The sequence below is a fragment of the Canis lupus genome, chromosome 12 (genome assembly GCF_011100685.1).
Source record: "Canis lupus familiaris isolate Mischka breed German Shepherd chromosome 12, alternate assembly UU_Cfam_GSD_1.0, whole genome shotgun sequence".
Classification (NCBI taxonomy): domain Eukaryota; kingdom Metazoa; phylum Chordata; class Mammalia; order Carnivora; family Canidae; genus Canis; species Canis lupus.
Window position 1 is genome coordinate 64,691,593 of NC_049233.1, and position 27,537 is coordinate 64,719,129.

Below are 27,537 nucleotides of genomic sequence, written 5' to 3' on the forward strand. Positions count from 1 at the left end.
CAGGTGGTCAGGGATGGTCTCCTGGGCCTGCTTCTGCATCTCTAAAGGCCAGGGACTTTAGATGGGCTTCTGCACCGTCTTCAGCCCAGGGCCTGATCCTGGGGTCCCGGAATCGAGTCCCACGTTGGGCTCCCTGCCATGGAGCCTGCTTCTCCTGCTGCCTGTGTCTCTGCCTCTCTCTCTCTCTTTCTCTGTGTCTCTCATGAATAAATAAATAAAATCTTAAAAAAATAATAAAAAAAATAAAGGCCAGGGCTTACCTCCCAGAGCATGGCTGTGGGCCTGGAACAAAACAGCATGCACTTGGCATGCAATATTGCAGCCTTTACACACTTAACGAAGACAAGACTGACAGGGAGGAGAGTGGGTGGTTTCAGGAGCCTGAAGTGATGAGGTCTGGAGGGGCCAACTTGCAAGCTCGGGTCATCAGGCGGAAGGGAGCAGCGCGATGGCTAGTGAATGCTTTCCTCTGGCAAGAAACTGGGGGGTGGGAGAGGGGGTGGAGGGAGCATTCTGAGACCAGGGTCTTACCTAGTCAGCAGTGATGTCCCTGGCTACAGCCAGGTGGTAGGCCACGAGGTGTGATGAGGCATGCCTCGGTGCCCCAAATTTCTCCCTAAATTATCTGAAATTATAAGGACATAAGAGTTAACAAACAAATATCAGGGGCATGAAGAAAGGCTCTCACTATTTAAAACTGGAGAGTGGGGCAGCCCGGGTGGCTCAGTGGTTTAGTGCTGACTTCAGCCCAGGGTGTGTTCCTGGAGATGGGGGATCGGGTCCCATGTCGGGCTCCCTGCATGGAGCCTGCTTCTCCCTCTGCCTGTGTCTGTGCGCCTCTCTCTCTCTCTCTCTCTCTCCCCCCCCCCCCCCGTGTCCCTCATGAATAAATAAATAGAATCTTAAAAAATAAAATAAAATAAAACTGGAGAGTGAACTGGCCAACTTGTTAAGTTTAACTAAAGCCTGCCAGCAGGCTGGGAAGTGGGAGCTCTGCTGAGCAGGGAAGCCGGAAAGACGGAGGCAGGGTCGTCACTCAACACTGAGGGTGAGACACCTGAGCCAGGCTAGGAAAGGTCCCCGAGAAAGCAGAAAAGCAGGTGCTGACACAGAGGAGTCCAGGATTACAGGCCGCACAAAAGAGAGCTAGGAACACCTAGGCCTAGACTGCGAGGCCCTGCAGGAGGAAATCTGCCCTGAGGTTTTAGGCCTTCCTTCTTAGCCTCTCTCCAGGTCTCAACTCTCCTCCTCCCTGAAACTCAGCATGGCATCTTTGTGATCCAGAGTCAGAAATGGCAGACTTTTAGAAAAGAAGACAAAGCTGGAAGGGACTTCAGACATTCTCTCATTTATTTAACAGATGAGGAGATGGAGGCTCTGAGGGGAGTGACTTGCTCCAGGTCACACAGCAAACCAGCTACTAAACCAGAATTCGAAGCAGCCTAGGACCCTGCCTTATAGTACTCCTCCATCTGCTTCATAAAACCTACAGCGTGGGGTGAGTTCCTGCACGTCTAGAGAACACAAGGCACGACTCCTCCTTTGTGGAAGTTAATGATTAAAACCCAGTCTGATCTCAAGCATCTAACCAAAGTTACTAATTAAGCCAATGTCTGTGAGAAAAGACCATTTCAAACAGAAAAGTGTTCTCTTAAGCTAAATCTACAGGCCTTCAAATTGTCATGGTATAAACTGTACAATCATAATATTTAAAGTATATTAAAAATATTTCATAATACAATACCTTAAGCCTCTGAAGCTCACGTTTTCTCTTCATTGAATGCCACATGCTGGGTCCTGATAAAATGGTTTCGTAACTTTGGGGGGAAGGAATTTAACTAAAATAACTTCACTTAGTGTTTGAGTGAAGGGGGTAATAAAATCTGTTTGCTGTGTTCACTGTCTCCAGATAGGGCTGTAATTACACCACATAAGGAAGAAAGGTAGCTGAGTCTCAATCTAGATCATTTATGTAAACTCAGCCTTCTTGTCAACGGTGTTCTCATATTGCATGCATGCAAACCACAAAAATCATCTCCTATGAACCACAGAGAGACAGTGTCTGATTGCAGGCCTGTGAGATTGCTTATATTCTTTCTGTAATTGGATGTCTGTGGTTCAAGATCAAAATTTGACATTCTGAATTAAAAAAAAAAATCACCAGTTTATTCCCCAGAACAACAGTTTTGCACGTGACACTCGTAAAAGTTAAAGGTATTCTCTACACCAAAGTATGACAAATGAATGCATTGGACTTGAAAAGAAGCATCTTGTTTGGCTTAAAAAAAAAAATAAAAAAGTTTGGTTCTTTGAAATGTGTTTGAAAAACATTTGTCTTCTAGAAAGAAAAACAAGCCATTCCTACTACAACCAAGTTAACATTTGATAACATTTTAATCTTCTACTTCAAATATTTGGCATTATTTTTTCAGCAATTTTTCCTAAAAAAAAAAAAATCTTACAAAAAACGATGAAGCGCAAAGTATATTCATACTGTACCTATAAATACAGAGACATAATTGCAAAACAAAGCACAATTTTTTCCCGTAATCATCAAAACTACCCTCCATTATGACAAATTGGTCACTAGTTTTTGATTTGACAGTCCTCCCTGGCTGGCACTGATGTGTTCCTCTTGACACCTGCAGCTTCCAGCATGCTCTGTCCTCTCTAGAAGGAAAACCACAGGCCACCGCCCTGGCGCCATCCCTGGCTCGGTCCAATCAATAAGGACTTATTTCCTGTCCATTTGCTGAGGTCACAGGAGCGAATCTCATTAATTATTTCTGCTACTGCAGCCTCAAGTGTGCTTCTGGCGTGACAAGTGAAAACTGCTTGACCTTTTTTTTTCTTCTAATTTTGTTTGTAGCAGTTCCAAAAAGAAGGCAGTATTCTTTTAGCGATGTGATAAGAGGAAGGAAAAAAAATGTATTAGGTTTTTAAAGTCATTAACACATTCCAATATTTCAGTATGAAAGCTCGCGCTCTCTCTCACTCTCTCTCAATCACCTCGTTCCCCAGTTTTTGCAGCTACCGAACAATAGTGTCTTTTTAATTTGGTGTCACGAAAATCTGGTCACAGCAAACACAATGTTTTCTAAAGCAGATCTGGCCTCCGAGGGAGGAAAGCTCTCCAGGGCCTCCAGTGCCTTGTTTCCATGGTAACGACACAGGTCAATAGCTGAAGTCACACCTTTGCCAGCTTTGATTGTTTCTCGCAACTGTTAAGAAACAAATGCACAATAAAAGTCAGTTTTTAAGTCCCACAATTAAATTGGGGAGGGGAGGTGGAAGACAAAGAAGGGGGGAGACAGTGGAGATTCGTTGTTCCTGCTACGCCCTTTTGAGGTAAAGAGGACACCATTCCCCAGTGATTTTGAGGCACGAACATTCCCTAAGGCTGCTAGGTGTCTGCGCTCCAGAGCAGCACACAATAGGCTCCAATCAGCCTAATTACACCTCCTCCCCGACTCCCACCCCTCGATATCTTGAAATGTGCCCTGCTGGGGGATGGCGGTAATGAAGGCAGAGGGCATTTACATCTCTGGCATTTTGAATTCAGCAGCCTAATAGTCTTCTGTGAGGAGGGCTTCATTAACATCCTACTTAGTAACTTTTTTTTTTTTATGCTGTATGCTGACACGGTAGGGCCCTATGGAAATTCAAGAAAGACACCTAGTTTAGATCTGCACGCTCCATTTTTAAAGCTAAAAGGTTCTGTTTGGGAAGAATGAACTGAAACCCACCTTTGTAAAGAATAAAGTAAACTCTTGCCAACTGGAGTTTATTTCTCATCCCTCTTGTTGACCACTGGGAAGGACCCACCAAAGAGTTCCACGTTGGAGGCGAAAAAGATTTATAATGATTTGGTCAGTTTGCCTCCCCTTCCCCCAGATCCCTCTTCTCTTTCTCAGTGAACACCTCTGCCTAACTCCCTAAATCAGAAACCCAGGGGTTCCTCCTTCATGCCTCATTTCCAGTCACGCACCATGGCTGTACCAAGTGCGCTCATCCTGGACTGAACTTTCTGGCCCCCAGAGGCTGGGTGGGGTGGAAGGATGAGTTTTAGTCTGTGAGCTGCGAATGATGCAAGTCACTTCTGGGCTGCAGCCAGAATTAAACCATCCAGTGAGTCCCTCCAGAGCTTTCCCCCTGGCCTACAGACCGGCCATATCTTCCTGAGTGACCACACCGAGTGCCCCAGTCCCTCTCCAACCTGCATGGGAGATGAGGTACACACATCTTTGTTGTCTGAGGCCACGGAGATTGTGACGTGGTCTCTATCCATGTTGACTGCAAGTCCTTGCTGCTCTATCTCTTTTAGAGCTCTCAAATTCATCCTCTGCTCTTCATTGTCACTGCCACTACTAGTTCAGGCTCTCGTCATCCCTTGCCTGGGTTGTTTTCTGCAGCCACCTCCTAAAGAGTCTTCCCACCACCAGTTCTTTGCCCTGGACTCCATCTGTCATGCTGCCAAGGAGAACTTTAGAAAATGCAAATGTGATCTTGCTTAAAACCCTTCACTAACTTCCCATAGCCTTCAAGAAAAAAAAAAAAAAAGAGTCCAAGCTCTTTCACGAGGTAGGCCTGGAAGTCCTTTCCTGACCTAGCTGGTAAGAACTCAGCCTGTTTTTACCCCTGTTCTCCCTTTCATCATTATTTAGGGAAACTGCTTGCAGCAATCATCTCCCCTGAGGTGGTTCCCATATTCCCCACTTCCTTCAAACTTCCCAAATTCCACTTGAGCAGAATACCCTCGGCTGGGATAAGAGCCCCTCTTCCTTGGGGTTCCTCAAGTCCCCTGTGCATCTGGAGTATAGCATTATTCTACAGTGTCGTACTTCGACTCTCCATTCCTGTATCTATCTCTTCATTAGACTTTTAGTACCACATCCTGCATGTAACTTAAAGGAATAAAAGAAACAACCTGCTTTATTCCTCTAATTATACAGATGAGAAAACAGAGGACCAGAGAAGTTCAACAGCTCACTCAAGATCACAGGTGGAGGGTGGTACAGTTGTGGTCAGAAGCCAGGGTTTCTAACACCCAGTCCAGCAGTACTGAATCCTGTACTCTCCCAGAATCTCGCCGCCCCACTGGTATTGCCACACTGCGTATGAACGTCAGGACTATTTCAGCCTAGGATTCCCTGGACTCGTGCCAATCACTGAATGCATGAAGGCACCAAAATAGTGCTGCATATCAGAGGCAGCCAGATTCAAACTCCCATTCTAGCTTTATAATCTTAGAGGAACCATTTAACTGCTTAGGATAATATCAGTCCCTTGTAGGACTGTTGGCGGCGGGGGCGGGGCGGGGGGGACCTATGCAAGACAGCACAGAGTGCCTGACAGTGTCTAAAACACTACAAATATTCAGAATGACTTAATTCTTCTTCCTCCTCGGGCCCTTAGAAAGCTGATCCATTCACAAGATGAAGTCTATTTTAGCTTGATGCATAACAACCTCAAAGGTAGTTGGAATTGAAGAAAGAAAGAAAGAAAGAAAGAAAGAAAGAAAGAAAGAAAGAAAGAAAGAAAGAAAGAAAGAAAGAAAGAAAAGGGGAGAGGGAGGGAGGAAGAAAGAATATGCTATTTGCATTATCTTTTTTTTAAGAGTTTATTTATTTGAGACAGAGAGCGAGAGAGAGCACAAGCTGGGGGAGCAGCAGGCAGAGGGAGAGGGAGAAGTAGATTACCCACTGAGCAGGGATCTCAATGTAGGGCTCGATCCCAGGGCCTTGGGATCATGACCTGAGCTGAAGGCAGATGCCTAACTGACTGAGTCACCCAGGTGCCCCTGTTGTCATTATCTTTAATTACCCCACACCTAAGTTAGACAAGCCAACATTCTGTATTCTAGACTTTTAGGTTGGGACCTATAGGCATGTGTATAGTAAGTGCATGATGGATTTCAATTTGCAAATATTAACTGAACACCTATTATGTGAAAGGAGTACGATGATGCTTCTCTGCTTCATGGATCAGGAACTAATTAAAGGTATACTGTAAAAAGCAGCAAAACCAAGGGACAAATGTACGGCTATGGACAGTCAAAGAAATGAGAGATCAACTTTAATTAGAGATTCAAGAAGATCTTACAAAGTAGGTGAGATCTGAGGCATGTTGTGAGAATGCTGATAAGTGGTCATGGGTTGAGGGTAGCAAGGGAATTATATTGAAAGAGAACAGCCAAAAAAAAAAAAAAGAAAGAGAACAGCCTGAGCAAAGGCACAGAGGAGGCCAGAATACAGTGTCCAAGGAATAAAGAGATTGGTGTGACAAACCTTAAAGGAGTAGGTATTAGGGGATCCAAGAGGGCTCTGAAAACTACGCTAAGAAATTTGAATTAAGGGGTGCCTGGGTGGCTCAGTGGTTGAGTGTCTGCCTTTGGCTCAGGGCATGGTCCCAGGGTCCTGGGATTGAGTTGTGCATTGGGATCCCCATAGGGAGCCTGCTTCTCCCTCTGCTTGTGTCTCTGCTCCTCTCTCTATGTCTCTCATGAATAAATGAATTAAATCTTAAAAAAAAGAAATTTGAATGAAAAAAAATTTTTGATTATCAAATATTTTAAAAGTACAGAAAAATTCAAAGACTAGTACAGGCAAACTATGGTCCCAGGGCCAACTTGCACCCCCTGTTTTTATAAATCAAGTTTTGTTGGAATGTATCCGTGCCCTTTCTGTTCAATATTGTCTATGGCTGCTTTTGTGTTCTAGTGGCAGAGCTGCAGAGGTGAGTAGCTGCCACAGAGGCTGTACTGGGCTGCGGAGCTTAAATTACACTTTAGTTTTTACAGAAAGTCTGCTGACTCCTCGACTAGCACAACGAGTGACCACATAATCTTCTACCAAAAGTCAACAATTGTCAATGTTTTGCTTTTTTTGTTTTATCTACCTGCATGTACCTGTTTTCTCAACCATTTGAAAATAAGCTGTGGGCAGTGGTATGATGGTAAATTACCTTTCTAGGGGAGGAAAAAGACCTTGTTAGTAGCACTTGCAGATTTTTGTGGTACAAAAACTCCCATCATGGATGATTTCAAGCTACCAAGGGTTGTGGAATCACAAAATTCTGAAATATTTAACAATAGGCTCTGAGCTGGTAGGACTTGTCTTGGACACATGTTGGGCTGCAGGATGCTTCACCCTTGTTTTGACATGCAGCCCCTAAGAACATTCTCCTACATAGCCAGAATATTATTTTCATAACTAGGGAAGTTAATCATAATTCTCTATCATTCTGTAATACCCATGTGCAAATTTCCCCAGTTGGCTCTAAAATGTCTTTTTTTTAGTCTTTTATTTTTTCCCCAAATCATGATGAATCCTGGTTCACACATCACATTCATTTGTTATGACACTTTAATATTTTCTCCCCCATGATATTGCCATTTCAAAAGGACCAAACTGTGCTGTGCAATGTTTTACATTCTGCATTTCTGTCTCTCTCTTTTTTAAAGAGTTTATTTATTAAAGAGAGAGAGGCCTCACCCAAGCAGGGGGAGCAGCAGAGGGAGAAGGAGAAGTAGGCTCCCCACTGAGCAGGGCACATGACTTGGGGCTCAACCCCAGGACCCTGGGATCATGACAAGAGCCAAAGGCAGATGTGTAACAGACTGAGCCACCCAGGAGTCCATTTTCTCTATTTCTCTGATTGCTTCATTTAGTTTGTTACTTCATAAACTTTATTCAGTAGGCCCAACTGAATGTTTTTTTTTTTTTTAAGAATTTTATTTATTCATGAGAGACCCAGAGGGAAAGGCAGAGACATAGGCAGAGGGAGAAGCAGGCTCCCTGTAGGGAGCCTGATGTGGGACTTGATCCCAGGACCCTGGGATCCCAACCTGAGCCAAAGGCAGACACTCAACCACTGAGTCACTCAGGTGTCCCAAAGGCCCAACTGAATATTTGATGGTGACCTGTAAGATAATTAATTCTTATAATGAAGGGTAGTTCAGATCAGGGCAAAAGAGCATCTAGGAGGATATCACTGAATATTACTCAAGCCCTTAAAAGAGTTCATTTCTCTCACCACACACTATTGTACTTCCAGTTAATACTTAAATCTTCTCTCTACAGAGTTGTGCTTTGCATAGCTTCCATGAGGAAAATGGCCATTTCATGATTCATCAGTAATTTAATTCTTCACAGAAGGTACTATTCCTCACAGACACCTACATAAATTTCGACCAACAAAACCTAAACTATTGGCTCAAAAGAAATCCTTTAGATATTACTCATAGGCCATAAATAAGACTCATTTTTACTATATATTAGAATAGGCAATGGGTCTATCCTGACCAATCTCATCTTTTCTAAATAAATGTGATAAAAGACATATTAAGTTGGAATTTCTAAACTTGGCTGACCATAAGATTCACCTGGGGAACTTTGCTTTTTAGGTCATTCCAATGATTAGCCAGATTTGGGAGTACCTAACTTTCTGGGGTACATATTTTGAGTTACTATGGGTTGAGGTGCCAGGGTGGCTCAGTCAGTTAAGTGTCTGCCTTCAGCTTAGGTCATGATCCCAGGGTCCTGAGGTTGAACAGGAGGGGTGGGGGTCGGGGGGGTCTCAGCTCAGCAGGAAGTTTGCTTCTCCTTCTCCCTTTGCCTGCCACTCCCCGTTTGTGCTTTCTCTTTCGCTGCCGAATCAATCCATCCATCCATCCATCCATCCATCCATCCATCCATCCATCCATCAATCAATCTTAAAAAAAAAAATCAAAATAGTTGGGTTGCATTTATACTATTTTGACCACACTTCCAACTGGCAGTCTTGGCAACGATCAAATTCAATTCAGCCACCATGTATTGGGCATGTATATGGCCTAGGTGTATAGCAGGGGTGGGAGATACAGAGATTAACACAGTTGCTGCTTCCCAGGGCCACTTGTTACAGGGGTGCCCTAGGGTTGTAGAACTGAAGGGGGTTGAAAGGAATACTGAGGGACTGGACCTACAACCTTTGTTTTATTTTTTTATTTTTATTATTTAAAGATTTTATTTATTTATTCATGAGAGACACAGAAAGAAAGAGAGAGAGAGAGAGGCAGAGACACAAGCAGAGGGAGAAGCAGGCTCCATGCAGGGAGCCCGACATGGGACTCGATCTCGGGTCTCCAGGATCAGGCTCTGGGCTGAAGGCGGCACTAAACCGCTGCACCACCTGGGCTGCCCTACAAACTTTGTTTTAATAGTTGCCAGAGATAACACCGCAATTAGAAAAATTCTTTCTGCTTCTACCTTCACCTACATTTTGACTGAGCAAAGCCCAAACTAATGCATAGACAGAACTTTCCATATTAGGATATGGCTAGTATGGTATGTCCTCTGGCCTTTATGGCTTGAAAAACATTTTAGCCGCAGGATAAATGACAAAAAAATACAAAAAGGTGAATTACCAGTCTGTATTTTACTTCTCTGATATAGCACTTTAGGGCACTAAAATAATTAAATCTCTAATTAAGTCAACTGAATAATTGTATAAGTGCAGCATCACCTGCAATAAATTAAGTCCAAATCCCTTGCTAGAGGATCCAATTAAAGATATTAACACAGAGATAAAAAGATGCAAAGTACTTAAAGTTAAGTGCATTATTATTTAACATTTATTAAAAGGTGTTATTAAACACCTTTTCAGTGATAAATGTTGTTTTTATGAAACCTTTTGAGAAATCATTATATGCCTGTGAAAACTATTTGGTTAAAAAATTCTCTGAAATATTAAACATGAGCCCATGCCATGACATCTAAGCAGCTTTAGCAGAAGTGGCAGCCACTTCTCTCTAATGAAACTAAAGAAAAGACTTTAAGGGGGAATCCCTGGTGGCTCAGCGGTTTGGTGCCTGCCTTCGGCCCAGAGCATGACCCTGGAGTCCTGGGATCAAGTCCTGCATCGGGCTCCCTGCATGGAGCCTGCTTCTCCCTCTGCCTGTATTTCTGCCTCCCTCTCTCTCTCTCTCTCTCTCTCTCACGAATAAATAAATAAAATCTTAAAAAAAAAAAAAAAAAAGACTTTAAGACCTAGAAGAAACCCAATCCTGATCTTACCTTCTCACCTCATTTTGTAGGAGAAGATATTGGGATGAGATCGGCTAAGTGATAGGAGCCAACAGCAAACTTGAGAAATAGCCTGGATTTCATTTCCACACATCCAGAGCTCTTCCCCTCTACAGTGCTGAACAGAATTGGAGATAACCCCAAGCTTTCTTTTGCCCAAACAGATAGAGTGCTATAGAGAATGGGATGCTGAAACTCATCTGGAAAAGAGGGTAGACCTTGTTCTGTAGAAACTGTATAACAGAAAGAGAGTATAAAAGCAATAAGTTTTTTTTTTAATTGTTGAAAACATCTGGATAAGGATAAAAGGAAACAAATGGAAGCCGTGCTTTTATGGAAAGAGACCATACGGTAGAAGTGGATCATGCTTCCCTAACAGGGATTATGAAGCTGGCAGTAACGTAGAACGAGTTTTACTAAAACTCACGTTCTAACACTTGATAAATTCTTTTTTTTTTTTCACTTGATAAATTCTTGGGGTGCCTGACTGATAATCTTAGGCATCAGAAGACAGAAGAAGCACTTTCTGCTTCAGTATGTCAACATAATTGGGTGTAAAGGTGATAGAAATCTGGTGCACACAAGCGCACAAAAAGTAATGCCAACCTAGTATTAGCATCAGTGAAAGAAAGGACCAGCAGGCACAGACCATAAACTGGGAAAGCACATTTAAAAATTAATGAAAAGACTGCCATGATTCCAAGAGATCATAAATAGAAATAGTTCAAGGGTGATGAACGCCTCTGAGAAACTAAATTTCAACAGTGGTCATGATTAATTATGAAAGAGACCAAAACAAATGGCTACAGAATAAGCTCTCTTGGGGCTCAGATTCGAAAAGGCCCAGGTGTAAAAGGAAGAGCATATCGTCTCCTCCATTGCTGAGCCCCAGCTGAGCACCTGCTCTGTACAAAGCTCCACTGTGGAGAGAGGATGCTACCCTTGATTTGAAAGAGCTGACAAAGGAGAGGTACGAAGCTGTAAAAATTGTGTGGGATTCCATCCATAAGTCTGTACTATCACCAGGATACTTGTCACATATGTTTTCAAAGTGCCAGTCCTCACAGAAAAATGTTCAGCAACAACCTTGTCAGAATCTGCTAAAGACTGATGAGGGTGCACAGGGGAAGGAGATGATGACAAAAAATAAGAGGCATCCAGATGTAAAGGCTGTATGTCAAATAAGAGCAAGTGTGTTCAAAGAGTTGCAAAAGACAATGTATCATTAAGAGAAGACAAAGGAAATAGAACAACTAAAGAATGGGTTAAAAAATTGTAAAGAGAAAAATAAATTCCATGAAGAGGGGCTTCTAAGGATGAAGCATGCATTCAAGTAACCCATAAGGCAGCTACCAAGTTGCCTTAGTGCTGGCTTCTGGTATTGTTTGCGTTTCAAGACCACCACCACTCCCATTCCAAATACAGTATCATCCTCTAGGACAAATTGCTGTGTAGCACCCCACTGAGCCTCCTCCCTGCTGGCAGCTCTCACTCATTTTGTCTGATGCTCCTGTCGACACTTCCCTTCTCTCTCTTTCTCCTTGCTCTGGAGACCTAGTTTCCAGTCTAGGTCTTCAGAGAGGCATCCACTCACTTCTGTCCTCTTTATGCTTATGGTGCACATAAATGTTCTTCCCAGCTGCTGAAAGATGTAAGAAATCTCAAAGATGAGAGATTCAACTACCGAGTGTCTTCAAACACAGGACAAGTGAAAAAGGTGAGGACAGAGGTGCACCTGGAACAAAGACCAGTGAATTTATGGACAGTGATGGCATAATTTCAAATAAAGTTATCAACTAGATTGGGTCTGTGAGCTCTAGACAAAAGGCAGTGGTGATTGCAGCCCCAGGATAGGTGGGTCACAATGAGCGAATCATTACAAAATATTCTCATTTTTCTTGTGATATGGCCACTCACTGTTAGCCTCAGAAACAAGACAAAGAGATAAAGATACTCTAAAGATATCTTAGAGTAAAGATACTCTAAAGATAGAGTATATTTGGGTTTTTAGAATCTTAGTCCTCTGTGGATAAGACAGAGAAATGGGGCTCTGGATTGGAGTATGATAATATGAGTTCAAATATATAAAACAACTACTCCTAGGAAATGTTTGGTAGTGGATTTATTTTGAGCAGAAAAGCGATCTCTAGGACTCAATATTTGGTTTCGTTTTTTCAGTAAATAGTGCTGAAAAAAAATGGAGAGCTATATGCAAAAGAATGAAACTGGATCACTTTCTTATACCATAAATAAAAATAAACTCAAAATGGGTTTAAGACCTAAATGTGAGACATAAAATCGTAAAACTCCTAGAAGAATGCATAGGCAGTAATTTCTTTCACAGTGGCCTTAGTAACATTTTTCTAGATATGTCTCCTCAAACAAGGGAAACAAAAGCAAAAATAAACTACTGGGGTTATGCCAAAATAAAAAGCTTTTGCACAGTGAAAAAAGCCATCAACAAAAACAAAAAGGCAGCCTACTGAATGGGAGAAGATATTAGTAAATAATACATCCAATAAGGAGTTAATATCAAAATATATAAATAACTTATACAACTCAACACCAAGTAATCTGATTAAAATTGGGCAGAGGACCTGAATAGACATTTTCTAAACAAGGCATCCAGATGGCCAACAGACATGAAAAGATGTTGAACATCATTCATCATCAGGGGATGCAAATCAAAACCACAATGAGACATCACCTTACACCACTAAGAATGGCTACTATCAAAAAGACAGGAAATAACAAGTGTTGGCGAGGATAGAGAAAAAGGAACCCTCACACATTGTTGGTGGAAATGTCAATTGGTGCAACCACTGTGGAAATCAGTAGGAGTGTTCCTCAAAAAATTAGTAATAGAGGGATCCCTGGGTGGCGCAGCGGTTTGGCGCCTGCCTTTGGCCCAGGGCGCGATCCTGGAGACCCGGGATCGAATCCCACGTCGGGCTCCCGGTGCATGGAGCCTGCTTCTCCTTCTGCCTGTGTCTCTGCCTCTCTCTCTCTCTCTCTCTCTGTGTGACTATCATAAATAAATAAAAAAAAATTAAAAAAAAAATTAGTAATAGAAATACCATATGATCCAATAATTCTACTACTGGGTATCTTTTGAAAACACTAATTTGAAGATATACACACCCCTGTATTTATTGTAGCATTATTTACAATGGCCAAGGTACAAAAGCAACCCAAGTGTCCACTGATAGATGCATGGATAAAGAAGATGTGGTACATATATGCACACACACACATACATACATTCACACACAAATATTCCTCAGCCATAAAAACGAATGAGATCTTGCCATTTGAGACAACACAGATGGACCTAGAGGGCATTCTGCTAAAGTGAAGTAAGTCAGCAGAGAAAGACAAACACCATGTGATTTCACTTAATCTAAAAAAAATGAAACAAATAAGCAAACAGACATCAGGAACAGACCCATAAATTCAGAGAATAAACTGATGGTTGCCTTAGGGGAAGAAGACTGGGGGACGGGCAAAATGGGTGAAGGGGAGTGGGAGATACAGGTTTCTAGTTATGGAATGTTTAATAGAGTAGGTCCAGGATATAAAAGGTACAACATAGGGAATATGGTCAATATTCCCTATGGGAATAGGGTATCATAATGGTGTTGTATGCTAAGAGACAGTGGCTACACTTGTGGTGAGCGTATCACAACATAGAGATTTGTCCAATCACTATGCTGTACACCTAAAATAATGTAACATTGTGCGTCACTAAACTTCAATAAAAAAAGAAAAACAAAACAAACACCCCAACCTGATTTCTTTCCTTTATCACAGTTCTATGGATTACCTGAATGAAGATGGAGAAGAAATACATACTAAATTTTAATTTTCTGATGTCATAGAGCCAAGAGAGAAAGCTAACACATGGATAGCATCAAAATTTTAGTGGTTTTGGGATGCTTGGGTGGCTCAGTGGTTGAGCATCTGCCTTCGGCTCAGGTCATGATCTCAGGGTCCTGGGATCGAGCCCCATGTAGGGCTCCTGGCTCAGCAGAGGGCCTGCTTCACCCTCTCCTTCTACCTGACCCTCTGCCTGCTTGTGTGCTCTTTCTGTGTCAAACAAATAAATAAAATCTTAAAAAAAGAAAGAAAGAAAGAAAGAAAGAAAGAAAGAAAGAAAGAAAGAAAGAAAGAAAGAAAATCTGATTTATTTTTATTTTTTAAAAAAGATTTATTTATTTATTCAGGAGAGACACAGAGTGAGAGGCAGAGACACAGGCAGAGGGAGAAGCAGGCTCCCTGCAGGGAGCCGTGTGGGACTCAATCCCAGGACCCTGGGATCATGACCTGAGCCCAAGGCAGACGCTCAACCACTGAGCCACCCAGGTGTCTGGAAAAGCTGCTGATTTAACTAAGTATCTTATTTCACCAGAAGGAAAGGAGATGGAAATAGAATTTTTAGTTACTTTCTCAATCACATGAATTGATGCACCAGTGTGCGTCCCAATGTGAAAATGGCCATAATAACAATATTAGCAATAACAACAAAGAGAATCTTATAGTACTTATGTGTGCCCAGATACATATATCTTCAATCCTTATAATAGCCCTATGAGGTAGGTGCTAACATAATTCTTATTTTACAGACGAAGAAACTTAGACAAGAAAAGTACCTCAAGGTAACGTAGAAGATAAATGCTGGAGTCAAGAATCAAATAGTTCTTGCTCAGGGTGCCTGGGTGGCTCAGCTGTTGAGTGCCTGCCTTCAGCCCAGGGCGTGATCCTGGAGTCCCGGGATCGAGTCCCACATCAGGCTCCCTGCAGGAGCCTGCTTCTCCCTCTGTCTGTCTCTGCCTCTGTGTCTCTCATGAACAAATAAATAAGATCTTTAAAAAAACAAATAGGGATCCCTGGGTGGCTCAGCGGTTTGGCGCCTGCCTTTGGCCCAGGGCACGATCCTGGAGTCCCGGGATCGAATCCCACGTCGGGCTCCCGGTGCATGGAGCCTGCTTCTCCCTCTGCCTGTGTCTCTGCCTCTCTCTCTTTCTCTGTCTGTCTATCATGAATAAATAAATAAATAAATCTTTAAAAAAAAAAAAAAAAACAAATAGTTCTTGCTCTTAACCAGCATGGTATAATGCCATTTCTTTCACTCTTACATGAATTGGGAAGCATTTCAATTTCATTTGGGAAGAGAACACCTATCTATGTCAATAATGTCCTTTCTAAGCCTGTGCACAAGGGCACATTTTTTCACTATACATAACAGACTTTTAAAAATACATTAAGTCAAATAACTTTGGATAAAACCATATTTACAGAGATGACAAAATTTTGAAGCCATCATTATATTAATCCTGCACTTCTATTACAATATATACATTTAAAAAAAAACACAACTAAAAATGCCATATGGCTGCAGAACAAATGTCAATTAGAATTGGAAGTGGAAAATTTCCACATTTCTGCTAAGAAAAAGGCCATAAATACTTTAATTGATTAAGTATAGTCTTCAGGTCATACTTACTTTTTTTTTTAAAAAAAAAAAACAGGCCCTGAATAAGGCTCAGATAATCATCACATCCACTATTGAGCCACAAAAAGAAACTAACATATTTTTACTTAAATCCTTAATAATGGGGGATCCCTGGGTGGCTCAGCGGTTTCGCGCCTGCCTTTGGCCCAGGGCGCGATCCTGGAGTCCCAGGATCGAGTCCCGCGTCGGGCTCCTGGCATGGAGCCTGCTTCTCCCTCTGCCTGTGTCTCTGCCTCTCTCTCTCTCTATGTCTATCATAAATAAAAAAAAAATAAATCTTTAAAAAAAAAATCCTTAATAATGAAAACTTATTTTTACCAAAAATCTCAACCAAAGACTCTGACTACAGTTATGGTACTTGGGGGCTTCACACAATCACAGGACATCATTACCTCATGTTATTCTTACTATTCTTTAAAACCAGGGTCGCCTGGGTGGCTCAGCGGTTGAGTACCTGCCTTCAGTTCAGGGTGTGATCCTGGAAACCTGGGATTGAGTCCCACATTGGGCTCCCTGCATGGAGCCTGCTTCTCCCTCTGCCTGTGTCTCTGCCTTTCTCTCTCTCTGTGTCTCATGAATAAATAAATAAAATATTTAAAAATAAAATAAAATAAAACTAATCTCAGGGGGCACCTGGGTGGCTGAGTAGGTTAAGTGTCCACCTCTTGATTTCAGCTCAGGTTATGATCTCAGAGTTGTGAGATTAAGCCTTGCATTGGGCTCTGTGCTGGGCATGGAGCCTGCTCAGGATTCTCTCTCCCTCTCTCTCTGCCCCTCCCAGACCCCAATGCACACACCCTCTCACAGAAAACACACATACACACACACACACACACACACACACACACAAATAAAAGCAATCTTAGGGTTCATCATGCTACATTTAAATCATTGGATGGGGTGCCTGGGTGGCTTAGTCAGTTGAGCCGACTTGATTTCAGCTGGGGTCATGATCTTGGGGTTGGGGAATCGATCTCCAACTGGGGCTCTGGACTCAGTGGGGAGTCTGCTTGGGGATTCTCTCCCTCCCCCTCTGCCTCTCTCCTGGCTGTGCTCTTTCAACAAATTAAATAAATAAATAAATAAATAAATAAATAAATAAATAAATAAATACATACATACATACATACATACTCTTAAAAAAAGGTCATTGGATGAAGGATTAAGAACTTTGATTTGACAAATATAATTTAGCCCATACTTTAACATTTTTCTGTTCTCTTATAAAACAATATTTTTTTCTTTTCTAAGATAGCCTGGGAAATTCCTGTAATATGTATGGAGCTTTAAGATGCTTTTTAATAAGTTATATTTATTATTTTGCAGAATTAAGATCATCCTTTATAATTGTACGAGCATGTATAACACACATGACATTTGTTACACTGCTCTCCTTTTCCCTTGCTGAGTCCCAGGACTTGCAGTCCCTGGAGGTGAGAGGTAAGAGAATAGGGGAGCTCTAGGAGGGACAAATGCTACTCCTTCCACAGATGGCAGTCTTTCAAGGGCCTGGAGCAGAAACTCCCAGATGAAGCCACACAGGAAACTTTTTAAATCTAATATGGAAAAAAAATAAAAATAAAAATAAATAAATCCAATATGGGATTAGGTGTTCTCCTCCTAAAACTGGTTAATCCATTTCTGCTGTTTTCTAATAATATGAAAAACAATTGTAGAGAGGCAATAAGCAAATGTTAGTAAAGAAACTCTGGCCCTGGACATGTGATCCTGAGCAAGGTGACATGTCTAAACCCTCACCTGTAAAATTGCAAAGATCATATTTATACCACGTGAATTATCATGAAGAACAAATAAGATGATGTATGGCAAATTACTTTGACATCAATAAAATGCTGTTCAGGGTGCCTGGATGGCTCAGCTGATTAAGCATCTGCCTTTAGCTCAGGTCCTGATCCTGGGGTCCTGGGATTGAGCCCCATGTTAGGTTCCAGCCCAGAGTTGGGCTCCCTGCTCGGTGGGGAGTCTGCCTCTGTCTCTCCCTCTGCCTGCCACTCCGTCTACTTGTGCTCTCTAATAAATAAAATCTTGTTTTTTTAAAAAAAGATTTTATTTATTTATTCATGAGAGACACAGATAGAGAGAGAGGCAGAGACACAGGCAGAGAGAGAAGCAGGCTCCATGCAGGGAGCCTGATGCGGAACTCGATCCCAGGACTCCAGGATCACGCCCTGGGCCAAAAGGCAGATGCCAAACCACTGAACCACCCAGGGATCCCAATAAATAAAATCTTTTAAAAAAATGCTATTCAAATGCAAGACCTGAAGAGGAAGAGAGCATGGAGTTTGTTATAGAATTTAGATGTAATATTTACATAATGCACCTGGCTTTAATTACAAACATTCATAGACTACTTTACATAGATTCATGAAGTTGTTTTAAATATTTTAAGTCTCTGTATTATTAGTGAATTGGAAATATGCTTGTGCTTAAAAAATGAATCTCCAAATCACCCTGACCATTTAAAACTGGATCTATTCTTCCTAAAAGGAAAACAAAACAAAACAAAACATGATAAAGACAGGTTTGATCTCATGTTTCTTGCCTTCTCCACACATTTCTATTAGGCTCAGTCTTGATGGTATATGGCCTGGCTGATAGTGAGATTTCAGTCTGGCCATACCACCCTGAGCACACCCCAGTTGCACCCAATCTTGGAAGCCAAGAAGGGTCAAGCCGAGGGAGTACTTTGGTGGGACAGTAAGATTTGTTTCTGAACTGACACCAAGGCCCAACCTCTTACTGAAGTAAATTTAGGAGTCCACGCTGTGGGGTACTATCCACAAATAGCTTCATAACCAAATAACTCATTTCATACAAATTATCATGTTTGAATATACACATATATATATTCCTATTATATATATAGATAACCTGAATATGTACATATGTATAGTTTAGTACACACACACACACACACATATATATATGTATGTGTGTATATATGTATTATAGAGGTATTTTCATGTAGTTAAAAACATTTTACTAGCACACTAAAAGTTGACCTAAATTGTTGACCTCTTGGCAGAGAATTCAGGCAAAGTCTGTCCTTAAGACAGACAGGTAAACTTAAAGCTCAGGATAGGAGCAGATATACTTGATTTCTTTTTTTTTTTTTTAATTTTTATTTATTTATGATAGTCACAGAGAGAGAGAGAGAGAGGCAGAGGCACAGGCAGAGGGAGAAGCAGGCTCCATGCACCGGGAGCCTGATGTGGGATTTGATCCCGGGTCTCCAGGATCGCGCCCTGGGCCAAAGGCAGGCGCCAAACCACTGCTCCACCCAGGGATCCCGATATACTTGATTTCAAAATGTAATTAAGTGGACCAAAATGTACACTTTATTTATTTTAAAGATTTATTTATTTTATTTGAGAGTGAATGCATGAGCAGGGGTGGAAGAGGATGGTAGAGGGGGAGGGAGAGGAGAGAGGATCTCAAGAAGACTCCCCACTGAGCAAGGAGCCCGACATGGGTCTTGATCTCATGACCCTGAGATCATGACCTGAGCCAAAATCAAGAGTCGGACCCTTAACCAACTGAACAAACCCACGGCTCCCAGATGGACCAAAATGTACAATAAATTTTTTGAAAATTTATTCATGAGAGACACAGAAAGAGAGGCAGAGACACAGGCAGAGGAAGAAGCGGGATGTGGGACTCAATCCCAGGACCACGGGATCACAACCTGGCCAAAGGCAGATGCTCAACTGCTGAGCCACCCAGGCATCTCCCAAAATGTTCAATTTAATTCTTAGTTTATAAATTTTCATTGGCATTTGATAGGCTGGGCATTTGAGGTTAGTAATATGGAATTATATTAAATTGAGGGTTAAATTGCATTAAAAAGTAATCACGTCTTCTGAGGAAAATTTAACTATTTATAAATAATCTCAGATTTACCGATATTCTGATTCAAAGATAATTTTTAGTTTTAGTATCGTATTCCAAAGAGGAACTTAATTCTACATATTTAGGTTCAGAAAGCAAAACACACCATAGGTTGTAGACTGCAGCAATGAGCCAGTCTTTGTAGCTTTTTGAGGAATTAATCAATAGTAAACTCTGTAATCTCATGACGAATACTAAGTTGGTTATTTAATTAAAAAGAATATTGTGGGACAAGAGAAATCCAAAAGTCCTGGGGATTATTTGAGGAATACATAAACTATATGAGTTCATATCTTACTTACACATTTCTTAAATCCTCCTCATGCCTCAATTTTCATCTGCTTTAGTGGATGCTGATACCTGGGGATCACTTGCTTCAAAACTACTATCACTACCACTGCTATCCACATGACCCTAGATTCCTAACATCCTAACATGTATCCTGATACAACATGAATTTAAAAACACATTTATGACTTCCATCACTAGAATGCATGTCCAACAACAGAAAAATTCTATCTACTGAGGGTTATGACAACGACATATCTGCCAGGCAGGTTATATCAGACCAGGGGCAAATGCAGGAATCAGAAGAAGTTACTCTCTGTGCCACATAAATATAATCATACCTGCTTGATTGACATCTCTTTCAGCTGTAGATCTCTATGTTACGTTGTTATGGAAAGTGCATTTGTTAACATAGATCCTTGCCCCCTTCAAGAGAATGGTAATGAGAACTCATTTTAAATGGTTATATCCATAAAGCTTCCTTAGAAGAGTGAAGAATACTTGCCAGTTTAAAAAAAAAAAAAAAATCCCAATAATTACTGCACTGGTTCAGCAAACAAAAATCCTAAGACAGTCACTTACCAGGCAATCACTATTTCTGAGACCAGAACTATGTTGGATTATAGAGTGATGCATACCATTTCCTGGATGTTTGTTAAACCAGAGCCTGCATATGAATTCTCTCTTACTTTATTGGTAGTGTGTCTTTTTGGGAGGGGGAGGGCATTTGACTATTTTAACGGGTAACTCTGGAAGTCAGATTCTCTCCGTTCCCCAAACAGAGTATGCTGTTTTCTTTTTCTTCCTTCCTTTCTTTCTTTTGATTGTTGGAAGCAGTAGTAGTCTATTTGCTTTGTGATTTTTTTCCAAATTATTTTGCAAAATGATTCCTTGTTGTATTTGATCCTTGAAGTCTCTCTTCCTTTACATCATATTCAGCCATGTAGTACATCTAAAGCACCATGAGAAGCAGTATGGTGGTAAGGAATACATACCGTGGAGTCTGCCAACCTGGATAGAGTAACGAGTCTGTGAGACAGTAACTGTGTGAACACTGTTAGGTTATTTGATCTCCTCTCCATAAAATGAAGGGATTCAAAGAATGTGATAGAACCATCTGATTAGAGTGCTTCGTGGATCTTGAGCAGATTGCACAATGAGCGACATGACTATTAGGGTAGGCATCTTAAAGAGATCATAACATGTAGAAGAAAGGCCCACAACCTTTTTTAAAGAGGTGCACAAAAATCTTTTTAGGAATGAATCAAAGAAAAAGGTTCGTATAATTCTCTTAGATCTAGAACAGGGACACCTCTACAGGGGGCACCATTGCACTATGCAGGAATCCATCCTCAGAAGTACAACTCTGGCTTTGCTATGATCTTTGAGTAGATAAGATCTTTCATCAAGCCAGAAAGCCAAAGACTTGGGGGAAAGGGACAGAATCCACTCACCCAAAATCTCTAGGAGCATCTTCCACATCACTAACCAACGCTGCAGTTCTTAGAATCTCTACTGCCATCACAGTAACTCTGTTTGAAAGTTGGGGTGGCATAGGCACCTGGCTATTTCAGGAAAGGTAGTTAAGCACATCCAGAACCAGTACCGTGCCTGATGTGGTGTGTGGGGAAGCCGAGTAGTGTTTTCAAACACTGCTTAGGAAACATGGGGGAAGGGCTTCAGATGTGCCACCTAAACAGATTATGGCTTTCTGATAGACCACTCATGTTGCAATCACAAAAGCTGTTAATTCTAAATAAAACCAGGCTGTCAGATTAGTGTCTGAGTTTGCAAATATCAATCTAGGTAAGGACAAAGACTTCTAACTTACTAAAACCACATTCAGGGTCTACATAGTGGTGTCTCTCTTTTCTTTCTCTTAAAAAAAAACACATAATTTTGGAAAGCCCATACCTCACCCCTGTTTTTATGACAAGGGAAGAGAATGGTATTTCTTTCAGATCTACTTAAAACAGCTTCAGTGGACTAAACAGGCTCCTCTAGGGGACAGAAGGCTCTATCCTCTACATAAAGGCATATAGGCACTTCCTGTGCACAGGTGGCTCCTGATACCACAAACTGGGAGCAATAATTGAATCCAGCTATCCCACAGTGCAGAGCACTCACCCACAGAACCAGCCTGGAGGGCATTTTTAGTTAGTTTTCTAGACTAAGATTCAAAAGGTTACCCCAATTGAATCTTTGTTTCAACCCAGGGAGTACAAAGCAGTGAGGATGTAACCATCTGATTAGATATATACTTGGGAGGAAAGAAGAACAAAGGCAGAGCCAAAAATACCTTATGAATTAGAAGAACAGAATCTAGGCGGAACATTTGGTTTATCTCAGGTTATTCACTCATTCATTCATTCCACAGTAGTTCAACAACTCTTTATTTGGTACCTAGTATGTGCCAGGCACTGTGTTAGGCCCTCAGACTACAGTGGTGAGCAAGACCAGACACGACTCCAGGCTTACAACAAAGAACTAGTCTTCACTAACAATCTAAGTCTGCCTTAGCTTCTTAATGAATGTTAGATATTAGGTAGAGATGTAATTTTTTTAGATGTCAGTAATTTTAAGGATGAGATCGTCCCACTAAAAATTATTATTGTGAACTACTTTGGCAATTTACATATAAAATTAGAAACCCAAGATCAACAAGCTCGAACTACATGATTTGAAGAAAAATTAGATTTACAACTGCATAGAGAATTGAAGTTGAATATTATCAATAGTATTTGGGTTAACAACTGAGAGAATGGCATATTTTATGATGTCATAAAGAGGCTTATTATTGATAGCACTTAATAATATTATTCGTGATCCACAGGGGGGACAGAGATTATGATCATCAAATCTGTTGATGCTATTGAGGTGTGTGGGATTGCTAACACCTCAGAGAACAAGAATCTAATTTTAAAATAATATTAAGAAATTTGAGGAATAGATCATCAAAGCAAGATGACAGTCACTGAGCACAAATGCAAAATAAAATATCCAGAGACTTAAGGAGGAAAAAACTAACTTGATGATTGGGGATGAATGAATGCCCAAAGGGTAATTGTTTTGCAAAAAGACTTGAGGGCTCATAGTAAGGTACAACTCTGGTTCAAGATACTAACTACTGTATGTGGAACCCAACGCAGGCAGGGCTTGAACTCATGACATGACCCTGAGATCAAGACCTGAGTTGAGGGGCGCCTGGGTGGCTCAGATGGTTGAGCATCTGCCTTAGGCTTGGGTCATATCTTGGGGTCCTGGGATTGGGCCCCGTGTATGGTTCCCTGCTCAGCGGGGAGCCTGTTTCTCCCTCTCCCTTTGTTACTCCACTTGCTTGTGTTCTCTCTCTCTCAAATAAATAAAATCTTAAAACAACAACAACAACAACAACAACAACAACAACAACAACAACAAAAAGCCCCCAAAACCTGAGCTGAGATCAAGAGTGGGGTGCTTAACTCACTGAGCCACCCAGGTACTCCCAGAATTTATTTTTGTTTGTTTTTAAAGATTTTTATTTATTTATTCATGAGAGACACACACACACAGAGAGAGAGAGAGAGAGAGAGAGAGAGAGAGAGAGCCTGCGACACAGGCAGAGGGAGGAGGCTCTATGCATCCCAGGACTCCAGGATCACACCCTGAGCCTAAGGCAGACACTCAAATGCTGAGCCGCCCAGGTGTCCCAATAATTGTATTTTAAAGGAGATATGGAATCAAAGAGAGTTGCAAAAACTGACTTTAGTAAATTAATTATTTTTAAAAATAGATTAAATCTATCCATGATTGCTGCAAGGAAAAAACACTTGTCTGAAATATGATTGCCAAAAGAAAAATATCTGGTTTTATTTGACTTTTAAGGAAACAAGGAGTAGGGGATTTAAAACTTTCAGATGGCAGTCCAGGCTATACCTTCCAAGCACCTATCCCTGAGCTGTGGTTAGGTCCTCAGGTTAATGCCTGCAATGCCTGCTCAGTGTGCTGGGTTTCCATTCTCAACTATCCTCCAGCACTTCAACAACCTGAGGCCTAACATAATTTGCAGTGTACAAAAATTACACTTTCCAACCGTGCATTATGTTTCTTTTCTTTTTTTGAGATTTTATTTACTGGGCAGCCCTGGTGGCGCAGCGGTTTAGCGCCGCCTGCAGCCCAGGGTGTGATCCTGGAGACCCTAGATTGAGTCCCACGCCAGGCTCTCTGCATGGAGCCTGCTTCTCCCTCTGCCTGTGTCTCTGCCTCTCATTCTCTCTCTGTGTTTCTATGAATAAATAAATAAAATCTTAAAAAAAAAAGATTTTATTTATTTATTTGACAGAGAGAGAGAGCACAAGTAGGGGGAACAGCAGACAGAGGCAGAGGGAGAAGCAGGATCCCACTGAGCAGGGAACCCAACAGGGGGCTTGATTGCAGGACCTCAGGATCATGACCCGAGCCGAAGGCATGCTTAACCAACTAAGCCACCCAGGCGCCCCCAATCGTGCATTTCCGCCTATTGCCAGAGAAGCATGCAATTTTGGGGGAGTCTAAAATTAAATTCTGGTTATGTCACTAAACACATGATTTCAGGCAAGTTATTTTTCAATTCTTAGTAGCTCAGGACATAAGTAAAAAAATTCTTTAAAAATTTGAGTCTACATTTCAAAACTAGAAACCTTTAAAAAATACAACGTATTTATTTTAAAACATGCTGAAATGTTACCACCTTAATGCCCATGTTCATATTTTTAAATGCCTTCTTCCAGTCTTTATCAACATTTTACATAGTTGCACCCATATCATAAAGGTAATTGGATTTTCTTCATTAAATTCTATTACAAACACCTCATTGAATTGGACCACAAATCCTTTATGGGAATAGATGGGAGAAGGGAATGACAATGTTCTTACATAGTCTCTGTCCTCATCATGAAAACAGAAAACCTAAATATAAAGACAACCTCAGGAGGTTAGAGGAAACGAGAGATTTGGTGCATCCAGTGATGCCGTATGGAATACTTTACCAAAGGAGCTAATGTGAAGTCCCAGGGTAGGAGAAGTAGCATCTGCCCAAGAAAGGGGTACGCGGAAGAGAAAACACTGTAACATCTGGTCTCTAAACGTGCCAGTGTGAAAAATTCTCAGAGCCAGTTAGCTAGGGTTATGAGAAAGAACAAGCAGGCAAAAACTGTCTGCCAGAGAGAAAGAGAGAGAGAGAGAGACAGAGAGAGAGAGAGAGGGAGGGAGGGAGGGAGGGACTGGCTTTGTCAGTAAAGAAAGGACAATAATATTTACAGAAAATTTTCTATACTCAAGCTTCATAAAGTCAAATTTTGGACTCCGTAAGCAGCAAAAACGGTTAAAGCAATCTCTGTATAAGAAAAGAGAGAGAGAGAGAGAGAGAGACTAAAAGGGCAAAGCCTGGAAAGGAGAAGCATGACATGAGAGGAAAGACTCTTTTTTCTTCTTGAAGGGAAGTGATGATATGTGATCACGCAAATGCAAATGTCCGCGGACAGCACTGTTTGCTGGTGGGAAGAGAATTTTAATGTGTACCCTATGCAAATGCGTTTTAGAATAAAACAGAATGTGCGAGGCCTTCTGAGGATGGGGGAGGAAGAGAGGAGCAGCAGTTCTAGACACTGTGCTTTGGGGGTGGGGCACAGCCAGAGCCTGGGGCCACTCCGCAGCCCTGAGCACGTTCCAGCAGAGAGGGCACGTCAAAAACCCACTCCTTTAAAAAAAAAAAAAAAATCTCTCTTACGTTCAACCGAGAACTGGATGCCTAATGAATTAACACCTGTAAGATCTCTCTTTCCCCAGTGCTTAACCTTGAGCAAATCCGCGCTTAGGGTGAACCTCAGGACGAAGACATTAAATATGCAACTCTCTTTTCTGTACTGGGTCATGGAAAAAATTATATGACCTGCACAGGAAAGACTAGGGAGGGCTATAAAGAAAGCTCCTGTAAACCACTTAGGAGTCTTTGTGTCAAAAATTAGCAGGGATGTCAAAGGAGCCCCTGAGGGCCCCAGGTGAGTTACTTGTGAAAGAAGGAGGAGGTCATTACAGGGCTTGACAGGGTCTGTTTTGACCAAGTGCTACTTATTCCTACATATCTGTGTATCTGAAGCAAGTATTAAAAAGAAATTGGGAAAAGGTCTGCATCTCTATGCTGAAGATATTTAAGCAAGCCATTTTGAAAGTGTTAAAAAAATTAAAATTGTAGAGAGCCGAACCATAGGTGCCATGTTTTGCCTGAAGTGGTAAAAATACCATCTGCCTCCGTCTTTTAGCAGCAGGCTTGTTTCGAGGAGCAGTAGGCTCAACTGCAGGCATACGCTCAGCTCCAGCTGGGGAAAATACACAGACGTTTGTAGATGTTTTTCTAAGCAAGAGTAGTCAACATATTCGTTTTCTTTCAGACATGTATATGTTAGCATAGCAAACCAAGCATGAATGTGGTCTGAGAAGCTTCTCAACCAGTCCCAGCAAGTACCCATGAATTCCTACACTTCGATAGGTGGTGCTCTTCCCTCTGGCACTGCACTGAAGCAGCCGGCTTGACCCTGGGGCCAGGAGCCTGGGGAACGCGGGCTATAGGCCCAGAGATATGTGCCCAGGGCTGCAGACCCATCACTGTCATTGAGATCCCCATGGCATGGGGCATAGGAGAGAAACAGCACCAGCTTTCCGGGTCACAATTCACTTCTGGTAATTATATTCCATCTCCTAAAACTTCTGCAGTTTTAACTTGGCTAAGATGCTCCTTGTTTTTCTATTTTAGGAGCTACTGGGTAGAATGGCCTTACGGTTGGTTACACAGCTCCCATCCTTGCCCAGACTCCAGCCAGGTGGAGGAGTTTCAGCAATAGGTAGAGTGGCTCCCATGACTGTGTCGGCCACCTGACAGGGGTGGGAGAGACGTAATGAATTAATAGTCGTCGAGTGCTTTGATATCTTAAGATGAAAGGCGCTCTAGCGGTGTAAAGCATTCATATCCAGACTCTATCGCAACAGGAGCTCAATTAAAAGATAATTCAATTTCTCATCTGAGTGTTTGAGCACAGGCCACTGTTTTGCTGAATGTGATGGTCTCAAGATCCAGCTGAGACTGATTTTGAAATGACCAGCTCTTCCTTCCACCCCTTCCTCACCACTCTGAGGCTGATGGAATTTGGGAGGCGGCACGTGAGGCCACAGAGCACACAGCCAAAATAATTTGCAATGGTCCTCAGAATCTGATTTTTCAGGTACAATCTGGCTTTTGGGTAAATACCACTTGGAAACAACAAAATTTCCAGCGATAAATAAATTTCATGATGGTCTCCAGAAATGGTTGCCGAGTTTTTCAAATGTAGTTTTACAGATAAACCCACAAGGACAGCCCTAAGCTGCTAAGCATGGTGCCTGCATCAGTCAGCAGAGCAACATGTTCATGCAAAACGGAGATGAACAGACCGTGGGTCATGATACTCATTACTCCTACAGGCCCACAGCACTGTTAAGAGACAGTGTCATAAGCTGCACCCTGCAGATCTCTCCTGTACCTGGCAGAGACTGATATAATCTTTTTTTCCCATGTTACTCGGGTTTAGGTCTGTGTAAGGATGATAAGTCTATGGCCCTTAAATGTCAAGTGATGGCCCTTAAATGTCAGAATCGCACCACATACTCCAGAATGGTGGGGTTCCGTTTCCAGGCAGGGGAAATATTATCACTAGGCACTTGGGAAGGCAAACTTAGGGCTATTGAACATTAAGACGGATTGTGTTATATAGT

General features: G+C 41.7%; 1 protein-coding gene across 6 annotated transcripts in view; it reads right to left on the reverse strand.

The window, feature by feature from the left end:
* Positions 1-1,332: 1,332 nt before the first annotated feature.
* PDSS2 (decaprenyl diphosphate synthase subunit 2) overlaps positions 1,333-27,537 on the reverse strand; it is a 249,693-nt gene continuing 223,488 nt past the window's right edge. For 3 of the 6 annotated variants that reach the window (XM_038554863.1, XM_038554860.1, XM_038554864.1), the window contains one exon: positions 1,333-3,221. In XM_038554863.1, the coding sequence (XP_038410791.1) occupies positions 3,063-3,221 (159 nt within the window). In that variant the 3' untranslated portion in view covers positions 1,333-3,062. Of the gene's footprint in view, positions 3,222-20,114; positions 20,200-26,567; positions 26,662-27,537 lie in introns of all 6 variants that reach the window. The other 3 variants (XR_005368098.1, XM_038554861.1, XM_038554862.1) reach the window with 3 other exon arrangements.